Genomic DNA, 27,297 nt, shown 5'->3' on the forward strand with positions numbered 1-27,297 from the left:
CTGTATGCATGTATGATCAAAAATGACAAAGATTGGTCTGCACCCTAAACATATTTTTATTAAGTCGTGGCCTAATGGTTAGAGATTCGGACTCGTAATTCGAGTTCGAGTCTCAGGTCCGGCTGGAATTCTAGGTGCGGGGAATGAATGAACAGCGCTCTCTCCACCCTCAATACCACGACTGAGGTGCCCTTGAGCAAGGCACCGAACCCGCAACTGCTCCTTGGGCGCCGCAGCATAAATGGCTGCCCACTGCTCCGTGTGTGTGTTCACTGCTGTGTGTGTGCACTTTGGATGGGTTAAAATGCAGAGCACGAATTCCGGCTGTATGGCACTTCACTTAAAACAGGAGATAAATGTAATCAATGTAATATTTTTTATTAGATTACAGAAACAGCACACATCAGGTGATCATAATCAATCAATCCACAGACTCCAGTTCAACATATGAAACAAACTGATGGGAAAATAACACATCAGAGAGAGAGATAAATCAAAATTCCCATTTAAATTCAAAGATGACTGTCTGTAAATAAAACATTTTTATCAATATTTTTTTTTAGCAATATCTCCACATCAGCAAGAAGTAATCACTATTTCAATACTTATACATTTAAGTTGTTCATATAATCAATACAGTGTCTAGCAATTAGAGATCACTCACTTTGATTCTCAATAATCCCGAAGTTTTCCCCACATACAGTACATGAATGTGCATGGACATTAGAGTAAATATATCACATTTTTAGTAGAATATGTTAAACAAGATTTGATATAATACACCTTTTTTGTGTGTGGAAAAACGTGAAGTTTGATGTACAATTCTGAACTGGAAAACAACTGTCTATATACAGTATGCTTTTTTGTCATCACGCACAAGATGTCATCTCACTAGCATGTTCACCAAGTTTTGAGATCTTTTGTAAGACAACATTGGAGGATATTTAAAAAAATAAATAAATTAAAAAAATGTATCTTTTAAGCAAGAATCTGATGAAAAAATAAACCAAAATTGATTTAATAAAGATTTAATATGTAAAAAACTAATCAAATTTTTATAAATCATTTTGAGACTAATGTTGTTTTCTTATATATTTTCATGGTATTTATTCATATTTTTTTATTTAGTTTTTAGTTTATTTTTAAGTTTTAGTAATTTGTTTATATGCTTTGTATTAGCTTTAATTAATTTTATTTCCATTTTTGTAATTTTAGTGCTTTTTTGGTACTTTTCTAAGTGTTTTGTGTAACAGGTATATTGTATTTTATTTAACCTTCATTTGAATTAATGAAACTTATCTGTAATAGTTTTAGTTTCAGTTGACAATAACAACAGTTTAAGACATTAGATCTTAATTATATTACATATTACACAGAGATTTAGATTTTGTTTGACTGATCATAAATACAAAGTTTGAAATAATGCATATTTTTATAATACATTTTCATGCTAAGTCTTGGACAAGCTAAAACAATAGAACATCTATCTATATAGTATATCTAAAAAAAAAAAAAAGGCACTTAAAGCTGAAATAGTTGAAATGTGTTAGTTTTAATAAAAATCAACCCCTGGGGCATGAAGCTAAAAAAAGCAACCATCTGCGCAGCAAAATGTCACCCAACTGTAATATCCTTCGATTCTGAACTTGACATATAGCAGTAAGGTTCAAGCTATAGATTATTCCTCATATCTGTCGGTAGTACATTTATTGCCACTGTCATTAATTTGGAAAAATATCACTACCTTTCTCTCTCATATTTCCTAGACAACCACTTCGATCAACTTTTCATTTACTATTGTGGATGTTTTATAATTTTATTGTGATTCCCAGTGATTGAAAACAGCCCTCTATGCATCTTCCATGAGGACTATGTTCCTTACTAAATGCCCTTGCCCTCAACAAAAAAAGAAAGCTGAATGTCAGACAAGTAGTTCATTCTATAAGCATCACTTCTAACAGTTAATCACCATTAGCTTTGCTATTTGCACCACAATGAGCAGGCAATCATTTGTACAACTCTGAATGAGAGCCATTCAGTTTTGAATAGTTTGTAGTAAGTGAATGGAATACAGAAAACTTATAATAGCATGATGTGATTAAACTGTCAGGAAGAATCAGGAGAAATAAAAGTGACACTAAAAATGAAAGTCTAATGAGCAAATGCAACGTGAAATACACGAAAATGAAAAGTGATGTTTCAATCAATTCATGGAAGTTAAGTTTCTACAAACAGCAATCATTGGCAATCAAATACATTTAATTTACGGTAACTTACGGTAAATGCCTTATCTCCCTCAAAGGACAGCTGACTTGGGTGTTTTCAATTTGGATAGTCAAACTGACACAGAGTGGATGTGTTTGGGGCTGGCATGAGGCTAAACACAATCAATTACAATCTTGTTGATGCCCTGAGAAGGGTGAACTAAAAATGGCCAAAAAATAGGGCGAATAGAGTGAATTTGAAAGGTTAATTGCAGTTGTGCCTGTCTAAGTCAATGTCTTGGCATAGCTAGTGTTCTGAATTTGACCGCGGGCAAAGCCTTTAGTGTAAGACAATCAACACTAATAATTTTACCCCTTGTGTCATGAGGATTTTGACCTCTTCAGTCACCCGACCCTTGTTCGACCCCAGCGACCGCTCTCACACTGTGAACATGGTGTCATGTGCGAGCTGTTGCTTTTGCTTGACGAGGGGATGAAACAATAGGATAAAACAGAGTGAAATGGGAAGTTATAGATTCACTGGACGTAATATTGGCTGGGGTTAAAACTCATTTAATGACACTGACTCAGAATCAGTTTTCCAGACTCAGACGTTGACCTTTTTTGAAAGTGCAAATCGCTTTTCCAGGTCAGTTCCATAGGGCTTTATATAAAGCTTTTATTTTTGAATAAAACAGGATATTAAGCCAGAAAAAAATGCTTTTTATTCATTGGGAATTGATTGGTTTACAAAAAGTAATAATGTATCAGCCTTAATACTTCTATGTCAAGTATATTTTTCCAGCTACTACAATGGACTTAATTATGGAAGTTCATTTCCTCCAGAACAGAACTGAACAGAACTCGTTGAGTGTTTATATCTTGCTTTTTTTCTTATTCTCAGAACTCTGAGTTTATAAAGGGTCAATAAATGTCAAAAAGATTCAGAAACAAACAAAGTTTGAAAGTGTTCAACAGAATTTGTGTTTATGTACTGTTTTTGTGTTTCAGTGTATGTGTCAATGTGTCGTTGAAGGTGAAGTGTGTAATTTATGCACCACTAGCGAAGCCTAATAGAAAATAAAATGGACAAAATAAATAGATCTCCCCCCTAAGCAAAAAAAAAATAATAATAATAAAATAAAATAGAGCTCTATAGGGAACTGGTAGGAACATAGCCATTTTAAACTCATTTCCATATGAAACAAACAATGATACATGGACGCTGTGCACAAATGTCACCTTCACACAAATTTCAAAAAATAGTTTGGTCTCCTCGGAAGCTTTTCAGATGATTTCTTCAGTCCTGTTGAGGTTTTAGCATGCAGCCCAGCCAGCTGCATAAGATTGGATCTTTCTCTGTTTGGCCATCCCATCATTGCTAGTAAAGAGATCATCCTTCTTTTCCACTCTCACCTGAAGTGTCCTCTGACCCCTCAGGCTTTTAGCGTTCAGTATTTCTCATAGTTTATTCATACCCACTCATGCAGGAGATAAATAACATGGCGAGAACTTTGAAGGTGCTGCTCAGTTAGAAGCTCCACTTCCATCTGAAAAACACATAGAACACAGAGATATGAGAACTTTAATTAACATAACCCTTAGAGGGAATGGAGTTCACTCTGTGCAGAAGATGTCCTGGTCGTTCCCCAGTGAAGGTCAACAAACATGACAAATTCTATCATGAACATGTTTGTTACATTACAAATTCAGTCAGAGTTATGCTATCGCTATGCATTTAATGTGTTCAACTTTAAACAGATTTAACGGAAACCCTGTAACCTGATTGATCATCTGATCTAAAGGCTCCTCCTGCTTGTTGTCCAGAAGGAAATCCATGTGTGATGTCATATTAAATTAGATCATTCATCTATAATTCATTTATTTCTTTTGGAACATAAAAGAACATAATTTGAAGAATGTTGGAAACCAAACCATTTCTGTCCACATTGATTTTCGTTGTATGTGAAAAAATACACTAATATAATATAAACAATCATGATGTGGATGGCTGCTTCTGAAGAGATTAAACCAATTGGGCATCACATTTTGCCGAATGTTCCCTTTATAGATTTTTATTGAGTATTTGAACGACTTTTTTATGACATGAGCAATGTATTATGTAGAAACTGGTTCACTGTTGCACAACCTTTGATGTTTGAAATTCTATTAACAGAAGCCGAGCATTCAAAACCGAGCTGAGAGCAAGGCGGTAGGGGATGTATGAAACGTGGTTCAAAGGCAGCTGGACCAGACTGTGAACAAGAATTATATCCATTTTTAAGCTTTCATTCGGTCATACTTTTATTTTGTATACAGCATGCTGTAAATTCAGTTCTGTTTTTTAGCAGTTCCCAAAACTGCACATAGTTAAACAAAATGACAAATGACCAAATCTGAAACACTTTTTTTTCATGCACCATTTAATTTTTTTAATGCACAGATTCGTTTCTTTTTTGATGTACACATTTCATGTTGGTTCGAGGGAGAGAGTAATCTGTCTGCTGCACAAGAGCAGGTTCAGTTTTTAGAGTGAATGAAAACTTTTGAAGTGTATACATGCCGTATGATATGATTAAAATCATACTTATTTTACTGTGGTGAGGATTATTATGAGCAAACAAATTTAAAAGTTTAATCTGAACACCATATATGTGTAATCTGACACTTTTTATTTATTTTTTTTTACAGAAATTCTGAGCTGCTGCATGAACTTATGCATGAACATTCATCAGACATATAAGGTGCGAATTCTGGGTCTGGTCCTAATGACTGTAAAAAAAACTGCAATGCTTAAGATTTAATAATTACTTTACAATATATATTTATACATATCTTTCAAGGTTTCAATTTGGAAAGCTTTCAAGCTAATGCTGCTGAAATGGAGGTCAAAGGGACTATGAAGAGTGGCTGGTGGCTCCAGCTGGCAGATCAAAAGAGTGGACTTCGGGAGGCAGACACACTCTGTGAGTTTAAAAGTCCCATCTCTTTAACCTTCCGTACACATGACACACTATCACATTTCTATAATTCAAATCCCTTAAAGGATTTTTATGCTGCACCAATTAGTGTAAGCAGCAACACTTCCCATAATATCTAATGTACTTGTTAATTTATAAGAATGACATCAACGCTTATATACTGTCTCACCCTTATCCCTAGGTTACAGTAATCAGCAGATCCAGTCGGTATCCAGACCAGACGGTGGACCTGCACCCAGGAACAACCACAACACATCCCTGACTGTCAGCGGAGACCATGTCAGCTAGATGACAGATCCCTGTGAAGACCTCATTGATGGCCCCAGCACAGATCCTCGGCAAAGACTACGAGAACCAGACAAGCCCTCTGCACAGACCCTTTTTACCAGCTTCACCTGCTAGTGTGATGTTTCTTCAAGCAGAAAAAGTTGGATGAAATATTCTGAATGATATCAATCCACAATCTGACTTGTGATGCAGCCTGTAATAATCACACCACATTGATTCGTTTGGCCAGACGAGAACTGGTTTCCTGACTGAGCCTGGTCTTGTTTGGGTTTGGGCTACTTGTCACTGTTGCCTTTTGTCTTGCTTGGTTGAAGACATGTAATATTCAGCAATATTATTGACTTGACTGCACTGACACCATTTGATAAGAACTGAACTGAATTATGACACATAATGTTTTATATACGAAGAGTTTATTTGCAAAAACAGATAACTCCGTTTTTAAATATTTTTAAAAATCATGTTTTTATTGTTTTATTGTATTAGTTAGCCAGTATTTATTAGTTATTCTTTACCTAATCAAAATAACCTGAATGCAGTTTGATTGAGATTAATTGGAATGCACAATGAAAAAACATGATTTTTAAAAATTGTTAAAAACGAAGTTATCTGTTTCTGCAAATGAACTCTTCATATATATATATATATATATATATATATATATGATATACAGTAAATATAATTTACTTGTTACTTTGTGGCTTAAAAAGTGTGAATGTTTATACTGTAGTGTATTTGTTCATATATATTTATATTAAAGTATTTGGTAATTTTATAATTAAAGCCTTTTTAATGTTTTTAAATGGTTGTATTTGTGTTTCACTGCTGAATTACATTTAGCAGTTTCTGGGGCACATTTGGCCCGGGGACCAAGCCGAGTCTCAGCCAGATCTGGCTTAAAGTGTCTGGGCCAGACCTGGGCCATATAAAATAATAGAAGTCTCTACATTATGCAGGCCAGATCTGGGCCACGTCAGTAAATAAGAGTCATTTTACTGGGCCAGAGGAAATGGTTTGAGTCGGTTTTCAGTGTGTGTGCCAGTTTTGGGCCGGGGACCCAGCCAGAACTGGGCCAGAAGCTAAGCAAGGTTGTGGCCCAGAGATGGGCCAGACAAATTTTGCTATCTGGGTAGGCTATGTCATCTATGGAAGCATTTCCACTGATGCAAAGCTTGTCAGGAAAATTTTGTAATATTTTGTGTATTTTGTACACAGTTCATTTTCAAATAATTTAAAAATAAAGGATTACCACACCCACCAAGTCATCGATTTTAAGGTAAGACGATTTATTTATGAAAACACTGTTTTGATTGTAACGCAGATCTGGCAACCAGGGGCCCGTTCTTCGTACGTCGCTTATTACTGAGATGATTTGAAAGATTCCAGATCTTCTAATCCTGATAACTGATCTCTGGCTAATTTGGTTCTTCAAACAAATTTGCATATTAGATTAAAATATCTGGATTAAGTTGTCTAAGATTACTGCGCGTTCTCGTGTTCCCCGAAAAGAGCAGATCGATACTCGAAACCACGATCAGCAATGCAGCGATTGGCTGGCGGCAAGACAGATCTACCCTAAAAAAATAATATGTTATGTAATATTATGTTGTTTTATGACTAGGCCTATATGGGGAAAAAAAAAAAAATAATATATATATATATATATATATATATAGAAACATCCACTTTTCTGTCCCTAGACTTTAAAGAAATATTACAATTGAAATACACATTAGGGTTACAATTGTTTTATATTTTAAAATGAAACAATATGTTATTTGAACAATTACACCTTCCTGAGCCATCAATGTGGCATTATTTTTTTTTATTAATTATATAGAATTCCAAGTACCACAAAACTGCTCGTCCCCACAGCCGTGTACAGCAGGAAAGTGCTTTATTTTGAGGTCAAAAACAGGATTTTCTACCATTTCAAATACAAAAGTCTATTCATAACTATCAAATATATGATATAAATGGCACAATAAAACAAAATGCCAAATAAATATTATAAAATGTATAATGAAAATAGTGGTCCCCTTGAGTTGTGTCACTGGTGTTACCGCTTAACAAAAGTCTTTTATTTTGGAATAAAAAATCACACTGATGACATCACTCGACTTCCTCCTTCCTATTTTCTAAACATCTATGAAAAAAGGCCCATGCTTAGTCCACTGTTTCTTTTCAGTTATGATCAATTTTCTCATTTATCTCATAATTTCATATGAAGCTTTTAGTTGATGTCACTGGTGTGACCTATTTATTGTTAGGGAAATGTAAAAAAAAAAAAAACTATAATACAAATGGATTAAACTACTTAATTTAGTGAGTATACCATGATTGTCAACATGTGGCTTGATATCTTGCAGCAGACATTTTGTAAAATGCATTTTTCATGAAAATTGTCACTGGTGTTACTGTCACTGGTGTTACCTTCCTTGTGGATAACACCAGTGACGATCAGTGTATCAGGCCTAATGTATGTCACTGGTGTTACCTTCCTTGTGGATAACACCAGTGACGATCAGTGTATCAGGTCTAATGTATGTCACTGGTGTTACTGTCACTGGTGTTACTGTGCTGTGGTACTGTGTTACTGTACTGTTTTTGTCTGTCACATTAAATAAATAAAGCATAATCTCCTTATTTCTTGCATTTTCATAATTTTTCTGAAACTCTGACTACATGTGCTGAATTTTTTTTTTTAGAAATAATATTTCATAAAAACTTTTAATATTGCTAAAGAAGGTAACACCAGTGTCAAAAAATGATACATATGGTCTTGAAATAATTGCACAAAATAGCTAAAAAATATATAATTAAGCTGTCATTTATATGTATTCATAAAGTCAAAAGGTAATCTAATAATGTGGTCTAAGTTTAAATGTAAAAAAGAAATACAAATTTTAAGACATTTTGCCATACCAAAAGCGGACGTTTCTGTAAAATGATATTTATGACGAGTTTAAAATAAGCAAAAGTTCAAATAAAAAATATAAATGTATATGAAATATATGCTTAAGGAATGCTTTAATTTGAAACCAATTTCGGTCTACTGCTTTCCTATGCATTGCGATCACAAACAGTTGAACTGATCTGAAATGATTCTAGTAAAAGCCGCCTCTTAACCATGGCGTCATAATGCGTCAAGTTCCACCGCTGATGTTATTGCAGATGCTCCACGGAAGAGTAAGCAACACGAACAGACTCTAAAAGTCGTGTGTTTTACCTTTCTTAAAATGTTTCATTTGGGCTGAATTTCTTAAAAGCGCTTTCTTGGTGCATATGTAAAGAATGCAAATATTAAACGCATGGAAAACCCGTATTGCATAACAGAGTATGCACTATTATGTAGTTAAGTGTGTGCGTGTATAAACGCGCTATAAATAATACATGATTATTCTGACCTCTTGTGGTGAAGTTACTCAACTGCTGACAAAGTTTTAATCAGTAAGATGCTTATGGTTTTTAATTACTTTGGGTCATTACTCAAAAGTAAGTGGATATTTTTCTCTAAACTTTTCTCTAAAGAAAAGAAAAGAAAGAAAGAAAGTCACATTTTAAAGTTCCTTAACTTTTAATTTCATGAACTTTTTTTATTTGCTTCTGTTTTCTTTCATTTTAATATATTTGGCCATCCTTTAATCCACTTGTTCCTACAAATTAGGGCTTCAGGTCAGGTTGAGAAGAACCAAAATATGGAAACATCCAAGAGAAGTCCATAAGAATATTGAACTCAGTTAAATTTATTAGAGCTCTGTCTGTACATAAACATTTGCTTAATCATTTATACTAAAATATGAGTAGCTCTTTGTGGGAACGTTTCTGTCACTTATAAAGTCACATGGGATCATAATGCATCATAATTTTAATCCACGTGGTCCATGTAGGAGCTCAAACATCACCAACACAGACTATAAAAGCATCCGTGTTGTAATATTTCTTTAAAAGTTCCATTTTACTTAAAAGTGCATTCTTGTACCACAGAACAGGGTTTTCGCAAAATTTGATGCAAATGAGAAATGCAAGAGTGACAAATCATTATATATATTATTATATATTGTCATTATATGTAGTAATGCATTCATTTATTATGATTTGAGAATAGCATTATTCAAGTCAGTATAAAGTGTGAAATATATATATGAATTAAATTCTAGCTCCTGCTGCTAGTAGATGACTTTTTCTCCCTCCAGTTTTATAGTCATGACATCTGACAGTACTGTTACGTCAAGATCCCTGGTTTGAGTGGCTGAGGCAGGAAGGCTTTCTGAATGGAGTTTGCATGTTCTCCTCGTGTTGGTATGGGTGTCCCCCACAATCCAAAGATATACAGGTTAGGTGTAATGGATACACTCAATTTTCCATAGGAGAGAGTGTGTACCAGCATGGGGGTTGCATGAGATACTTAGTCTCAGAACAAGTGGTAATCTTTGAACACACCCATTCAATAACATAACCAAATTTAACAAAAATTCTCCACTCCATATCCCATCTCCCTTACTACTTTCTCCTCTTCCAGTGGAAATTAGGTTTAAAAATAAATAAATAAAAAAACCTTTTATCATGATTAAAATTAATTTTGAATTTACTGTACAGTTTGTATACATTTTCTAAGCATTAATTATACACTCTAAAAAATGCTGGGTTAAATACAACCCAGCACTGGGTGAAATATGGGCAAACCCAGTCTGCTCAATCTTTTGACCCAACCCAATCGCTGGGTTTGTCCATATTTTACCCAGTGCTGGGTTGTATTTAACCAGCATTTTTTAGTGTCTTTTTTTTTTTTTTACAATAAAAATGTATAATTTGGAATATACTTCATATTTTTACAAAACAATAAATAATCGGTTGTTTATAGCCACCTTATATGCAATGCAAATATAATAAAGACATGAGGCAGAAGAAAAAAACAAAACAAAACAAGATTTTAAGGTAGTTTTTAATGAAATATTTTTTGCAATTAAGTTGCAGACATTGCAGCATTCATAATGACAATAGAGTAACAGTGCCATATTGGCATACATCTTATTGGTAGAGTATCAGAGGAAATTGTTTACAGTGAGTATTACTGAAATATGTTTAGATTTTTACATTTAACATTTAAGATGCAAATAAGTAAATATTTAAACCACAGTATTACAGGAAAGAGTTCATCAATTCTTTCATCAACTGGCTTATAAGTGATGAATCAGAATTTCACCTTCTGTCGATTTTATTTAGAGTTCTGTAATAGTGTTGAAGCTCTGTAATAGTATACTGTTTTATCAACAGACATGCATGTAATAAAGCTGGTGCAGGACATTATCACTCTGTAATTTGAAAGGCCTCCCTCAAGCTCTGTAGTGCCTCCCTCTGAGTGATATTTCCCCATGCTTCGGGTAATTTTGCAGGTGTACACTGATATTTTTGAGCAAATCTACTGTTGTACCTCATGAACACGTATCTCCAGTAGACTGCAGCTCCATTATTCCTAGGATCTTCTGGGTAAATTTTCCAGTCTGGGTAGATGGATTGGTACTCCTTAAAGGGCAGAGACCGGCCCGCTGTATCTCTGTTTTGAAATTGGTTTTGTCCTGCAATATCTGCAGAGCAGGTGTTGTGAGACAGGGTGGTAGAGTTGGCATTGGTATAACACACTAGACCTTTGGGGCGATGCACCACTGCTTCGTGCACTTGATGCTCTGTTGATTCCAGGTCACATGGAGCTTTGCAGAAAGGACAGTGCTTATCGCACCCCTTGACTCTTTCATATAGCATGTTCTGAAGTTTATCAGGGAGGTCATCAGGGACTTCAATGACATCCTCATTCTCCATAAATTCCTGAGCAATTGATGAGGATAACTCATAGACTGATTCCTCTAGGTTCGCTAAGAAATGCTCATGATGCATACTTACGTCAAACAAAGGTTTCTTCAAGATTTGAGTTGGCACAGTGATTTTTCCTAGACTCTCCAGGCTGGCACAAACTTTCTCAAGTAGTTGTCTAACATTGCTCTGTGCTCTACTACTAGATTCAGATGCCTGATTAATGCACCTCTTCACCCAATCAAAGATTTGGTGCATTCGCTGGTCCCTGAAGTCTTCGATCATAACAGTACCTGACAGATGAACTCTGATAAAGTTCTCAACTCTCTTCCGGCAGAAGCTCTCATGGGACTGAAGGTACTCATGGAAATTGTCAAAGCTGTCCTTTATCAGCATTTCTTTAAGAAGACTGTAGTGGAATTTTTTTGGTGAGCTATAAAGTTGCGCATTTTTGCTCTTGAGCATATCAGTAAATATCTGTCTCTCCAAGCTGTTGTAAACGAAGTCTTCAACTGTTGGCTTGAGGCACTGATTGGTGAAAGATCGAGCAGCTTTTTGACACTGGTCCCTTTTTCTGAACTGATTTATGAAACTCAACATGTGCCTCTCCCTGGTCTCATTTAGGAATCTCTCTTTTATTTCCCCTTTCCTTATGAACGACTCCTGCACCTCTTGAAAGGACTCTGCTGCTTTGCCACAGATGTATCCTTTGATATCCACTTCAAATTTGGGACTCATCACGAATGGCTCACCTTTTAAAAGTTCTAGACCCTTGTCAACAATTGCAAGCAACTCTCTCATGTAGCTATCTGAGTAGCCCTCTTTGTGGCACACTTTATCTGAGACTCTTCTGTCGCAGTCTTCTATCAACTTATTGGTGGATCTTTGTGCAACATCCTTATTGTACTTCATTGTTTTCTTCATCTTACTACTCAAAGCAAAATGGGCAGTCTTCACTTTAAAGCCATTGAGCTGGTTTGCATCTCGCAGTCTTATGTTTTGTTTTTTTAGACCACGATCACTTAGGTTTTTCTTTACCTGCTCCACCATCCTTGTAAGGATTTCTTGTGTCTCTAAGGGGGGATCATTCATGTTAGATGGGATATTTTCCCAAACACTAACAAATTCACATTCAAGCTCCTTGTCCTCAATCACACAGTTATTTTTCTTGCAGGTCTGCAAGAGTGAACGTAACCTCACCTCCAGGGTTGCTTCAAGTGATGTTAATAAGGCGTGCATCTTAACTCTCATATCATGACAAATGGTAGCAGACTCAAGTTTCTGGGCAACATCATATATCATTTGCTCTTGAATGTGGTCTACTTTTTTGTGAAGGCTTACTTTGTAATTTTCCACAAGGCCAATATCAATATCCTCCTGCCTAAGGTAGTCCCAGAGACTTGCCTTAATATGGTCTCTATCTGTATTGATTTGGGTAGCTGCTTCATCTCTCAAGATTCTGAGTAGCCTATCTGAATCCATGTGTTCTCCATTTTGGGATGCAGATTCTTTCAACTCTGTTATGTGATTGTCCAATGCTTCAACCCAAAGATCCAGTTGATCATTGAGCTGCTTCTCTTCCTGTACGAGTTTTCTGCAGAGGCCAATGATGGCATCAGCTGTGGCCGTTTCTCCAAACTTTATGGCAACATTTCCATTTTTAACTGACTCCCACAGACTTAACATATGCTCCATAAATGCACCCAAGCAGGTTGGCTGACCATTCGTTGCCTTTTCATGGAACATAGTCAGCAGTCTTTTCTTTAGCCTTAGAATTGCATCACTATAGATTTGATCATTTTGTGAAGTCACAGTGCTGCTGCCTCTTGTTTCACTTGAGGGATTTTTTTCTCTTTGAGATTCTATTGGGAGCTGTCCTGTGGTCAGTAAATCAATTACACAACTCATGATTTTTCCATCCATTCCTGCTCCCTCTGAAGCAACCTGGAAGGTAGTCTTCCTCTCCAAGTTTCGTGAGCAGAGAATAGCATTGACAGCAATCTGAAGGTTGCTTCTTGATTCGTTCTGATCCTCATCTGGTAGATTTATTAGTGTAATGTCACTCAGTCCACTGACAAAGGTAGCCAGTTCACTAGCATGCACAAGGCTTCTTTCTGTTTGGGCATTCAAACCTTCTGTGCTAATCAACAAGATAAATTCACAGTCCATCTCCATTCTGAAGTTGTCAGGCAGGCTGAGGAGAAGCATGTATGCCCCTTTGATATGCCTTCTGCCCCACTTCGGGAAGTTGACGCCAAACAAGGCAGATAAGATCTCTGCATTCTTGGAGTTGTGGAAACCTAGGATTGTCAGAACTCTCATGCGACTGAACTTTGGCAGCTGCTTGTGTACCTCATAAAGAGTGCTGTATACCCAGTTCATGGGAAATACTGAGGCATCCCCATCATAGAGTTCAAGGGGAACTCCATAAAAGAGTAGTTCAGCCCCTAAATATGGTAAGCGGAACATGTCGTACAAGTCGCTGTTTGGGCCACGGAAGTATCTTTCGTAGATCAGTCCCATCTCTCGAAGGAAATGTTCAAGTCCTATGCAAGGTTCTTGCATTTGTTCTTCATCTGCTTCCCTTTGATGGGACAGGTTATCCAATTGCATAACTTCAAGTTTCACTCTCATCCAAGAGAGAAAGAATGCCCTCTTGGTTGTGTCAAATGAACAAAGAGCTGCAGTAAAAGCTGTCATGGCTGTTGTTAGTTTATAATCAAGCAATTGTTTTATAAGGTTGTCCTTCTCCCCGGTTAAACTCTGGGATGTATGCTGTTGGTGACGTGCCTCCTCCTTCTCCAGTTGACACAACTGTTTCCATACTGTACCTTGCAGGGGCAGCTGATTCTCCAAATAGCTAGCCACTCCATCTTCAATTCCACTGAGGACTTCTTCAACTTCACTGAATGCCATTCTACAGAGCTCATCTTCATCAACATCAATGTTGAGGTCATTGGCCATACCGGCTGTACCTACAAGGTTTGTGGTGTGCAGGTATGGAATAAAGCGATCCAGAACATCTCTTAAGTTCTCAGCAATTTCTTTCTCATCACCTTCACAGCCATTTAGCATTGTTCCATCAGGAAGTTCCTTCATCAGCCTTTGTTTCATTTTCTCATTTTGATTCTCTTGTCCATCCTCTACTGATGTTGAGCAGTCGATTATAATCATGTGGCTTGTATTGTCCCTCCATGAGGCAAGTAGGTCTCGTTCCTTGACACCAAAACATCCACAGAAAACTATGAGGACTGCAGATGTGTAACACAGAAGACTCATCTGTTTTTCGCAGTTAGCTGCATCTCCACGAAGATTAGCTACTAGCACAGGACGAGAAAAGATGTTGTTATGATGATCTCCTGAATGTAGGTTCCAACAAACCTCCACCAGACCATCAGAGAGAACTCGAGGCAGCTGCCCTCCCTCCATACCACAGTTTACGAAGCAGTCATTCTGCTCATGTGGACCCCCAAGAACATGGTTGAGTACTCGAGATTTCGAGATGTTGCAGGAACCTAGCCTCACTGCGGAGAGAAATGGCATCCTGGAATCGGCCATGTTCTTCATGATGGGTGCCTCAGAAGGTGACTTCCACTGACCAAGAATACCTCTAAAAGGACACAGGAGGATGGTTCCCTTCTTTTCTGGATGAATAGGGGGAAGATACAAAGGCACAGCAAAGTTGCACTGCAACATTCGCTGAGTGATCTCTTGCTGGAGGAAACTATTAGTGGTCATGTAGATGACAGTAACCAGGTCTAAAGGATTGATAGCGCATTGTGAATTCTCATCCATGTCCAAACCGTAAACTCCTACTGGTACCTTGCAGCAAGTGCTGCGGGCTTGGGGATTACATAGCCAGAGCCGCCGGAGGAATGCATTGAAGAGCTCTGTTGGGTCCTTTGGAAGGTAGTCTTCAGTGCTTGTAGTGCTTACATATTGCATTGTTGTAAGGTCCAGAGGTGCCACCTTTTCCCTGTGCAGATCCAACATGTGCAGTAAAATATGCTTGTCCCTGTCAATTTCAGACACTAGAGGAGAAACATATTTGGTGAATAAATTCAGTGTTACAGTAATATCACTTTTTTTCTAATCTTATAATAATCTTGCAATAATTATGAAAACTATAATGTTATCTATGATTTTTCTAAAGAACTTGAAAATAAATGTTTAATAATGGGATGATGGAAACTGAAATCTGATGCATAAGGTAACTCTTACCTATCTCAGTAGTAAGGGGCCCCGGGTCGGGGGCAGTCTTCCGATGTAGAGACATTGTTTTAGAATGTTTATTTAATTGTCAGTTACAATTCAAAGAATCCCATAGACCTGCCGGCCAAAAACAACACAGTGTTAAAGAATGTCCCTTTTTCTGCTTCAGAAACTAAATGAATGAATACAAGTACACAATATATACAACATGCAAATACAAAATGCAAGTTTTAGCTTGGATTACATTACATTTTGTCAAATTCAACTCAAATGTCAACTCAAAAGTCAACTTAATCTAATTTTCCTGCAGCAACAACTTGAGAGGTCATCCAGACACCACCTAATAATAGATTCATATACCTGATAATAGATTCATTATTCTGCTTTTTAGGACAGATCGGTATTTGCAAATTAGATGTTCATATCCTTGACAGAGGATAAATCATATCCAACTTTTCCTAAACCACATCCATGAGGAACACAATTCAACAAAACTGTTGAAACTTTGCCTTAGGGGGACAAATTATGGTAATCATACTGAGCTAATTACTTTCTGACAGTGTTGCAGCATTATTGGTTATAATTGGTCCAATATTTGGTCTAATATATATGGTCGTATAAGTGTGTCCTATACATCAAAATCACATAGCTGTGGTTTTCTTTTATCATTTGACTATATAACTGTCAATACAACCAGCATTTTATGTATTTTTCAGCAAAATTCATTCATCAGCAACTACTTAACATGCATCTTTCTTCTTTCCTGAGGGTTATAAGTATGCTTTTCACAAGCCACACAGATGGAAAGCTAATTTCTCATTAAAATCAATGCTTTTGCATTCCTCTGCAAGGATTAGGCAGTCACTAGTGAATAATTCATAAAACATAGATCCAAAACCACACATCAGCTAAACCTCATTCAGTTCAAATCAAATGTAAAGTACACATCTATACTATTATACCTATGCAAATTCTCATTTATTAAAATCACTGAAATACTAAAATTTGCTAATGGTTTTATACAAAATATGTAGTCATCAGTATCATGGTTAACACTGACATATTACCATATCATCTCGCTTTGGAGTTAAACGAACAAACAAATAAATATGCAAGTAAGCTTACCTAAAATTTATGATGCCTTCTTAGGCTGTGTGCTGTGCTGTCATGACATGAAACTGACATGACTGGCATGACATTGAGCTTTTATATGAGCCTTGAGAGTGATACAGTCTGCTTTTTTGGAATTTACCCCTCCCCGTTCATTAGGTATCTACGCACATGCAGTTTTATCACGTACACACTCAGAAAACAACAACCCCCATGCAGCAGAAAAAGTACCAAATATGTCCTAGTATTATGCAATGTGATAATTTAACACACTTCTATAATAAAATATTGTTTAGTCAGCAAAATGTCAAATCAAGTGTAATTTATTTAAATAAATACTTTGTAAATGAATCCTTTTATTTTTAAGCATTAATAGATTTTTTTTCAAGTAAAACATTTCACAAAAAAGCTTGTTAACTTATGTTAAACATTTGGTTTTTCACAGGCAAGCACTAAATTTAAAAACCAGGTTTTAATCATTATTGTTCTCCATTTTTAATGCATTTCTGGTGTTTAGATAAAGATTTTGCTGCTGTAGTTTCGAACATGATTGATTCATTAATGACATCACACCTTCAGCTATCTATACTGTTGCTGACTGATTAAAGTCTGATTAGTTGAGAAGAGATTCTGAACATTCATGTACTTCGATAACATCTGAAATGAAAAAGCATTGAAATCAAATTTGAACAAATAAAATATTCTCATTCAAATATTATATTTATTCAAACTTACATTGAAATGTTGAACACTATAATCTATAAAAGTGTAAATGAATGTATAAACTACACTGTAGTTGACTTAACTTAAAAAAAAAAAAAAAAAAAACTGAGGAAACCCGTTGCAAAATAATAACAAGTAAATAATAATAAAAAAAAAAATTAAAAAAAAAAGTTAAGTGAACTTGACAATTCACTTAACTTATTTTTTAATAATCATTTACTTAAAAACTTTAAGGTAACAGGTTTCCTCAATTTTTTTAAGTTAAGTCAACTTATCACTTTTTACAGTGTACATGCAAAGTACATCTTTCATGTGTAAACTAGTGCTTGCCTTTGTTTTTATCACTTTGCAATGAGTGTTTTAGGTGGTTCCTTACTATTCCTTTGAGTCAAGTTCAAGTAATTTAAGTGTAATGTCTGGCTCAGGATGAGGTGAAAGCTCTCCCAGAGGGATAAACGCTCATGTGCGCATAGGAAAAGATTACATGCCTCCTATTTCTGTAACGCAAAGCTCTTTAAATGACTTAGCCGTGTGAGTGTGTCTGGCTGAACAGAAAGATGCAGCTCTAGATCCTTGACTTCTCTGAGTATAACCACGGTTGACGTGTTCTGAACGGGACTACCTGAAGAAAAACACAGAGAAAGGCAGTGAACAGACTTTCAAAATGCTGGTGACAATGCTAACAGCCATGTATATGATGGTGAGAGTGGTTGAACAGGTAAGGCAACTCATTAGATTATATCTTTGTGCATTTGTTGCCAATCGTAAACAAACTAGCCAAACCCGGTTCAGTTGACTGAAATTCTTTTCATAGTTTCATATGCCAGGCAAAAATGCTAGATAGACAAAAATGATGAGAGGACTCAGTATAACACACAGGGCAATATCACAATTCTTCTTATTGTTTATTTATTTTCTTAATTAAATGGTTCATTTTCTCACTGACTATACTTGGAAATGAGAGAGAACATACATTTATTTAAACGAGCTTTAGAACATATGGACAAAAGGATAATTTTCATTAATGTTTTAGCATAAAAAACGAGGTGCTAAACGTTTTATAGAAATATATTCTTTAAGGTAACTTTTAGGGGTGTTTCTCTCACCAGCTTATTATGTAAATGTCCAGCATGCATGATTCACAGGAGGATTAATGTCACTTCCCCAGTTGCTGGCTGAGGTGGAAATGATGTCACAAATGAGGGACAGTCATGCTTTTGTAAAATAAAATAAAATAAAATAAAATAAAATAAAATAAAATAAAATAAAATAAAATAAAATAAAATAAAATAAAATAAAATAAAATAAAATAAAATAAAATAAAATAAAATAAAATAAAATAAAATAAAATAAAATAAAAAAAAAAAATAAAATAAAATAAAATAAAATAAAATAAAATAAAATAAAATAAAATAAAAAAAATAAAAATAAAATAAAATAAAATAAAATAAAATAAAATAAAATAAAATAAAGAAATGAGTGAATGAAAGAACACATGAACACAAATATATTTTAAGATTAGGAAAAATAAAATTAAATATAATATAATAAAATAAAATAATGTGAAAAATATCAAGACAAAATTGAGACAGTAAAATGTTTCAAAGACAGTTATAATGTGGCAGGGATGTTCATATAATCAAAAAAATTGAAACATGATTGTAATAATAATTAATAATAATTGTCCTCATTTGTAAGTCGCTTTGGATAAAAGCGTCTGCTAAATGACTAAATGTAAATGTAATGTAATAATAATAATAATAATTCCTGAGACACAAAAGTGCCTGTAATTGATGAAACACCCTTAAATGCCATGGCACGTTATGGTAATTATTTAGTACCATGGTATGTATCAAAATATAGAACCATGTACCATGACACTACCATTGTATTGCCACAAATCAATACCACTACTACTACTAATACTACTAATAATAGCCTAATACATATTTTGAAATGTATTACATGAAAAATCTTTAAGTTCACATTTCCTCTCTGGCTGGTTAATCATGCAACATCCTTGAGTCTCAGTAATAAAGATATTAGTGTGCATGACATTGCAATTCAGGGCCTTAATAATCTTGATAGACAATGCAAATGAGACTGCAGGAACTAGATCACTTAAGTTTTGACACAAATGTTCTGTTTATTCCACAAGAGTTGATTTAATTCACAGGGGACACGATGGAAGCTTTATAATGACAGATTAGCATGCAAGATCATGTCACATCATGAGTCAAACCAAATAACCTGACATCGTCTTAAAGAGGCAAAATGTGGTCTCAAATGAAAAAACGTATATACACACACATCAATAACAACGTACTGTACAACATGCAACACACACCCCAGCATATGCACGCACTGATTCTGCTGTGTCTGTTCTGCTTCAGCTGGGTGTTCGGTGGGTACGTCAACAGGAACCTCTTCCGTACATGGTGTCTCAGCCACTGCCATGGCAGGTCCACTATGTCTCCCACAGTCGGAAAGGAAGTCGTTCAGAGGAGGTGAAATTCCTCATTATTTCTTAACTTAATTACAAAACTGCTACCCCCCGCCCCCATTATACATATAGAAGTCATGTTTGAAAAAAGAAGTCTGCATAATGAAAATGAAGCCTATTTAGGATCATTAATTTGTACTGTGTAATGATAATAATGTTTAAAAAAAAAATCATGAATTAATAATTGTCATGACAATTATGTGTACATGCCCCCAATTATCATTATTGTAATGTGAAAAAAAAAAAAAAAATTCTCATTAATGTAAATCCCCCAAAAATAAAGTATTTACACATTACATAAATGAATAAATTAATTAAGCTTTTTATTTTATTTTAATTTTTTTAAATAAAAAAAAGTCCAGGCAGTCATGAGAACTATTATTATTATTATTATTATTATTATTAAGATTACTTAAATTACTGAGAAGTTAGGAAATATGCTTAATATTCATGAAAATAATGTTACAAACAAATTAAATTAATTAAACAAATAACTGACTAAACAAACAAACATTATCAACAACAACAACAATAATAATAAGCTTCTGTCTTTATGCTAATAGTTTTCTTGATTTTGAGATGACATATGACCACTACAGTTCTTGATGAAATTCACCCTCAAAGTTATACAGTCTGGTTATTAAATTTAAAAGACTGTACTTACAGAATATCTTTTTGAAAGAGTAAAGGTGAGGGTGAAAGAGGGCAATGCCGGTGGGTGGACAAAGAGATGAGAATCTTAATGCGGTCCTTGTTCAATGCTTTGGTCTCATTTGGGGGTTTCTTTCTTGCTATTAGTTTCCATGTGAACATAACCTTACATTCCTAGCCGCTGGATCCTGTTATATCATTCTACTGAAGTTGCACAGCTTAAGAGTTATTGTCAGACATTACTAGGTGCCGTTCAAGGCCAATGCACAAAGATATTCCTTCTCAGAATATATAGGATTGGACATCCCTCAGGTGCCTGTAATCCAATGGAGAAGGATTTGTGTCTTAATGCATTACAGTCTATAAAAGAGAAGTCTGTATAGATCCCCCGAGGTTCTGCTTAAACAACAGGCCGTTTCACACTGCCACCTAATAGATTTACAATCTGTGGTTAAAGCTAGTCACTACAGGAAAACAGGGTAAAACATGTACAGTTTATTAATTACAGTACATTATAGAACTGTTATGCATTACAAGTATTCTGAAATGTCATGTTCAAATATGCAGCCAATATGTTTAAATATGAGGCAGTATCTTATTAAACTGAACATTGGTAAAAGCCACGTTCAAAATTTAAAAGAATTAACAGTTTTACAGGAACTTATAGCCAGAAATAGAATGTTATGTCATGTTATGTTTTATATATATATTTATGCCATGGTCTGTCTGAATACTCGATTCCGATTGGCTGGCAGGTGTTGATTAAATTTGTTTAACTGCACAGGTAGTTCCAGATCAGTTTAATCACGTTCTATATTAATGCGCTGCGTTCGTCCACGTCGTGCATTCAAATCGTTTAATGCACAGCTAGCCGTTGATTATCCCTTACATACATATATATTTGTGCTGTTAAATGATTAATCGCATCCAAAATAAAAGTTTGTTTACACATAATATGTGTACTGTGTTTATTTATTATGTATATATAAATACACACACATTAAGTATATATTTTGAAAACATTTACATATGTATATATATATATGAAGAGTTCAGATGCAAAAGCCTCTAAGTGCCGTCTGAAATTTTAATCTAAAACGAGCATTTTTATCAGGCTCCTATGTTTGGGTTCAGTAATTTTACTCTTAATGGCAATGAATAGGTCATTTTCTATGCAATTAAAGTGAAATAACTGAACATAAATATAGGAGAGTGATTTTAGAATAAAATTACAGATGGCACTTAGAGGCTTTTGCATCTGAACTCTTCACATATATATATATATATATATATATATATATATATATATATATATATATTTGATATTCTATACAAATATATTTAATATATAAACAACATATTTTTCTTAAGTATATTCATGCATGTGTTTGTATTTATACATACATAAATATAAGGAGTACATACTCATTTATTATGTAAACAAAAACTTTTATTTTGGATGCGATTAACTGCGATATATATATATATATATATATATATATAAACTTTAGAGTATACATGGCAATAAAACTGTAAAGTTTGGTGCAAGTAAGCTACAGTTGCAGTGGAACTCATAATTATAATTTGAGAAAACAGCTTTAAAATATGTATTGCAATTAAAAGCTACAAATGCAAATAGATAAAGTACAATAAAATAACACACTTTGGATGTTTTCTTTCTGCTAGTCTGAAAGACAACATGTTATGGAAGTAAAACAAGTCGACAAAAAAGTACCTTCTTGAAAGCCACACCTTTGTACCTTATTTATCCCTGAATAATGCATATTAATACCTTATTAGTCCTTGAATGATATGACATTATTTTGAAATGGTACCACCCTAGTGACACCTTATGTACCTTTTTTTATGTACATTAATGTTTCATTAAATATGAATTAATTTCCATTTGAATTCTTAACTTTCTTACATGATATGAAGAGTAGAGAGTGTAAAGGTAGTCATTTAGCAGACGTTTTTATCCAAAGCATATCACAGAACACTGATTACGGGGACAATCCCCTGTAAAATTCTCCTTACTAAAGAGAGCAAAGCCACTTTTCTTTTGGCATGTGCTGGAACAGTCAATTCAGGTTGCTAATGGTTTTCAATTAATAATTTAATAAGGTTATGACATCTGTGTACTTTCTGTGCATTAGCTTTCAAGCTCTTTTGTACACCAGTTCTAATCTCTGTATGGGTTTTGTGCTTTAGCATGTCGAGCAAAATAGATATATATGTTTACCATTACCAGATACCATCCAATATGACATCAAGGAAACGACTTGGTCTCCAGTTCAAGAGCAAACTTTCCTATCAAATATATGTTATGTAGGGGCCACATAGTCCTTTTAAAGATTTATTTATGGGTCATACAGCGCCTTTGAAGAGAAATTGGCCAATTACAAGCATCCAAGAAATACTCTCAGACACTTTAATGCACATTTCTTATTATATTGAATTCTTCTGAAATAGTTATGTTCCATTTGAGTGAAAATAACTGCTGGTGCTCGGAGTAGAGTGCCCATAATGACCATGACATGACCCCAGCAGCATGAACACATTGAGTCGTGCAGTAACCCGCTGCAGTGGCATGTGTGGAATGTCCCGGCAGAGACGTCTCACACCTGTGTGATCTGTCTGTGCCACCATGTCTTGCACATTCCGGCGGGAAAGACAGAGAAGCGACACGTGTGATAAGACTGTCATGGCTGATGCTTTTGTGCATTCAAGGACACTTTCGTGGACCTCAAAGTAGTGACGTAAAAGCATTTTTGAGATGGTGCGAATTTCTGAATCGTTAAAAGCATTGTTCACGCAAAAATGAAAATTCTCATCATTTACTCACCCACGTTTCATAATTATTTTCTGAATATTCTAGCTTCCGTGTTATTAGTGAAAAAAATAAATAAAATAAATAAAAGTGGTCCATAAGACAAACTATATTCCAACCGTATACACTCTTAAAAATAAAGGTGCTTCAAAAGGTTCTTCACAGCGATGCCATAGAACCATTTTTTTTTGTTCCACAAAGAACCATTCAGTCAAAGGTTCTTTAAAGAACCATCTCTTTCTTAACTTTTTATAATCTGAAGAACCTTCTTTTGCCACAAAGAACCTTTTGTGAAACAGAAATGATTTTTCAGATGTAAAGGTTCTTTATGGAACCATTTCTACCTGGTCTCATGGCATTTACGTACCTGGGTGCACTTTTTTTAGCGTGACATGAAATACGTACCAATAAGTACATATCACTGCAGTTTCCAAAATAAATGAATACTTTTACACAAATTTACAGAGTTGCGATTAATAAAGCGTAATTTTCGCACAATTACTTGAAGAATAACTTCAAAACAATATTAATATGCTGGGAGATTTGAAAACTGATGCTTTTGAACGTTAGCATCGCACACATCCAGCTTCATATCTATGGGTTTTCGTAGATGATAAGTTTGTTCGGTAGCTCACGGAGTACGGAGACGAGAAGCACCGGTTCGAATCCTGTGTAACTACGGTTCGACAAAGCAGTTAAAATCTGCGTAAAAGTAAGTTCAAATGGAACAGTTGCCTCGGCGCCGACACATCAGACCAAGCTGCATTCATGTTACCATAACTATTCTACCGTTTGCACTATCAAAATAATTCAAATTGCTCCTGACAGCAGACAACATGGCTTATTATCATCGCTCCGTCAACAAATGACTGCAGATTTCCGGGAGAGCGGGAAGGGAGAATTTAAATGGAAAGATAGGGAGCGCGGAGTTTGTTATTGCATAAAATAATAAACAAAATGAACAAAAACATGGTCAAGGAGGAGTAAACAGCATAAGAGTCGATTAGGATGATTTTTGATGAGACTTTGGGAGCAGGCTGAGTGAGACTTTTTCACATGTGGTGTGTGCGTCGCTATAATGAGTCCGCGCATGTAAATGAATGGGTGCACGCATGTGTAAATGTGTGCGTGTATGAACAAAAAAGCCTCCTGAATGAAAACTGTGCAACCCAGTGTCCCAAAAATACTTGTATATATGTATTATAGTTGAATTTTGAAGTAAGAATTGGATTATTTCGATCATGATTTTTCTTTTTTTTTCTAAATAAAAAAAAAATTTTTTTTTTTTGTCTATTTAAATTCTGTTTACAAACTCAAAACACAAGATTAATGGTCAAGAACTGTACTTTTTTGAAAGCCAATTGTTTTCTGAAAAAAGACACCTTGCACTTGAAAATAGCACATTCTGTTAGAATTTTACAGTCAAATAAACAAAATGTGTGAAAATGACCTATTTTACCCTTAGGTTTTAAAGGGTTAAAATCTGCGTAAAAGTAAGTTCAAATGGCACAGTTGCCATACAAACTAATACGTTTTTATATCAGTTTTGCATTTTTTAACGCTATAGGGTGGGTTTAGGGCTGGATTTGGTGTAGGGCATATTTCCAACACGACAGAGCATTGACCTTCAGCTACAGTCCCCGGATATTTGAATTCTGAACCGCAGCAATACGTATCTGAAGCAACATAATAAAAAAACAGCAATACGTACCAATATCTACGTAATAAAAACGTGCCAGGGTTCACGTATTGAACCTGTGTTTTAGCACCACTCAGTGGACATTTCTATTTGAATCTGCGGCGAAACGTGCAGCAAGGTACGTAAAACAGTGTCACACAAAAAGTGCGCAGAGGTAGCCTACCTATTTTTATGAGACCAGGTTGAACCATTTAGATAAAAAGGTTCTTCTATGGCATCTTGAAGTACCTTTATTTTTAAGAGTGTAAATCATTGTGTGATTAAATCATTCCCCCCACAATAAAGTTTATTTGCAATAAAGACATTTTTCACAAGAAAAATAGATAGCCCCGCCCACAAACTCATATGATTGGTTCAAGCGCTGTTGCTATGCCATGCTTGTCAGGATGCTCAAATAAACAAAACGATGATCACATTTTTCTGATAAATGAACCTACTTATTTATAGTTGTCTGTGCATATTAAATATATATAGGCCTATAGTATTTTAACAATTAAAACCTTTTGTTTGTTTGTTTTACAGTTTGAGGGCCAGAGAAGGAACAGCATAGGAGTTTACAGAAAGAGTAAGTATGAACAATTCTGAAATTGTATTCTGAAACAAAAGCTGTAAAACAAATATTTTGTTATTGTTACATAATATAAAATCATAAAATATTCTCTAAAGCAGGGGTGTCATACTCAGTTCCTGGAGGGCCACAGCCCTGCAGAGTTTAGCTCCAACCCTAATTAAACACACCTGATCCAACTAATCAAGTCCTTCAGGCTTATTTAAAAACTACATGGTATGTGTGTTGGATCAGGATTGGAACAAAACTCTGCAGGGTTGCAGCCCACCAGGAACTGAGTTTGACACCCCTGGTCTAAAGTATTCTCAAACTATTATCTGGTTTTAATCACTCTCTTCTGTGTTTTTAGACTCTTCTTCCAGTAATGGACACACCAAAACTTCTGCTGACAAGGCAGCGGCTACAATTCAGAACCAGTACAGGAAGTACCAGCAAAAGAAGCAGAAAGACCACAACTGAAAGCTAAACTGTTAGCTTTTGAAGTGTCCGTTTCACGCTGATCAAGACCCAATATTCTCCTCTCTGAACCCTATAACTCCAGCAACTGTCCACATGCAAACCTGGTCCCCATCAATGTTAAATGACAACACCTGTGAGCGGCACAGTCACGTATTCTGATTTACAGATAGCTGACACCTGCATGAAAACACGTTCACACAATCACAAACATTTCAGACCATCTGCTGATAACGGGCTCCACAAACTTCAGACACATAAACACTCAGATCTTTATGATAAATGAGGACAATATGTACACAAAACATGCAGACTACATACAAAATAAAATATAGCAAAATATACATGAATCTACTCCACACATTTTTTTTTTTTTCAATGTCCTCTTAGTTTTTGTTAGATAACGCAGTTCTGAGGACAACTGTGTCCTCAAAATATAGTTAAATAAACCCCCCCACATTTATTTTTTCTCATAATTATTTTAGGTTAATCCACATTGTGTAACAATGAATATACTCTCATTGTAACATTGATATGTTACATACTACGTGGGTATGTGCCTAGGTAAGGAAGTGCAATTTGTGCCTAGGTAGAAAGCAATGTGAAAAATATATCTGTCATTTGAAAGCCTGCAGAAAGCAGTGCGTATTTTGCAACTGAGTGATTTTTATACACTCACTGCCATGACAACGTACAATCACATTCAATAAAGATTTTATTTAAGTCCCATGTTCTTGCTCCAAGATGTAATGTCATTCTTCCCTCTGCTGGTGAGCTAGTGCTAGTGAAAGGCTCAAAAATGTGAAAATATTAAAAATAAGTTCCGAATGTGTAGTTGCAAGTAAGACATATTCAAAAAAAAAAAAAAAAAAAATTCCATTTTTTTTAATTTTATATCCGCAACCCCCCCTTATTATGTATGGATGACTATTAATAGAAACTGGAATAGGCCCCAAGACTGTATACACGCAGTTTGGAAGATTGATGGATGGATGACTAGAGCATATCTTCATTGAAACTGGTAAGGTAACCAAACAAGGCTATTTCTTTATTGTATTATTAACGCTCCCTCTACTAGGTGTCACTATAAGTTCAAGGCGAGTTAATGAACAAAAATACTGAGTGCACCTTATATAACTATGTAAAATGTAGGGATAGATAGATGGATGGAAGGAAGGAAGGATGGATGGAATTTATAAAAAAAAAAAAAAAAAAAAATCACACAAGGGACAAGGAACCATTCATAGAAAGATAGCTTTAT

The 27,297-nt window shown here is 35.1% G+C and overlaps 1 protein-coding gene across 1 annotated transcript; it reads right to left on the minus strand.

Annotated features, from left to right (window-relative positions):
• Positions 1-10,400: 10,400 nt before the first annotated feature.
• si:dkey-202l22.6 (interferon-induced very large GTPase 1) lies at positions 10,401-16,665 on the minus strand. The gene is made up of 3 exons (XM_058799177.1): positions 16,622-16,665; positions 15,506-15,613; positions 10,401-15,315 (listed from the first exon to the last, which is right to left on the minus strand). Exons 2-3 carry the CDS (start codon positions 15,558-15,560, stop codon positions 10,784-10,786), a joined length of 4,587 nt encoding a protein of 1,528 aa, XP_058655160.1. The 5' UTR covers positions 15,561-15,613; positions 16,622-16,665; the 3' UTR covers positions 10,401-10,783.
• Between the last annotated feature and the right edge of the window lie 10,632 nt (positions 16,666-27,297).

The sequence above is a fragment of the Onychostoma macrolepis genome, chromosome 15 (assembly GCF_012432095.1).
Source record: "Onychostoma macrolepis isolate SWU-2019 chromosome 15, ASM1243209v1, whole genome shotgun sequence".
Classification (NCBI taxonomy): Eukaryota; Metazoa; Chordata; class Actinopteri; order Cypriniformes; family Cyprinidae; genus Onychostoma; species Onychostoma macrolepis.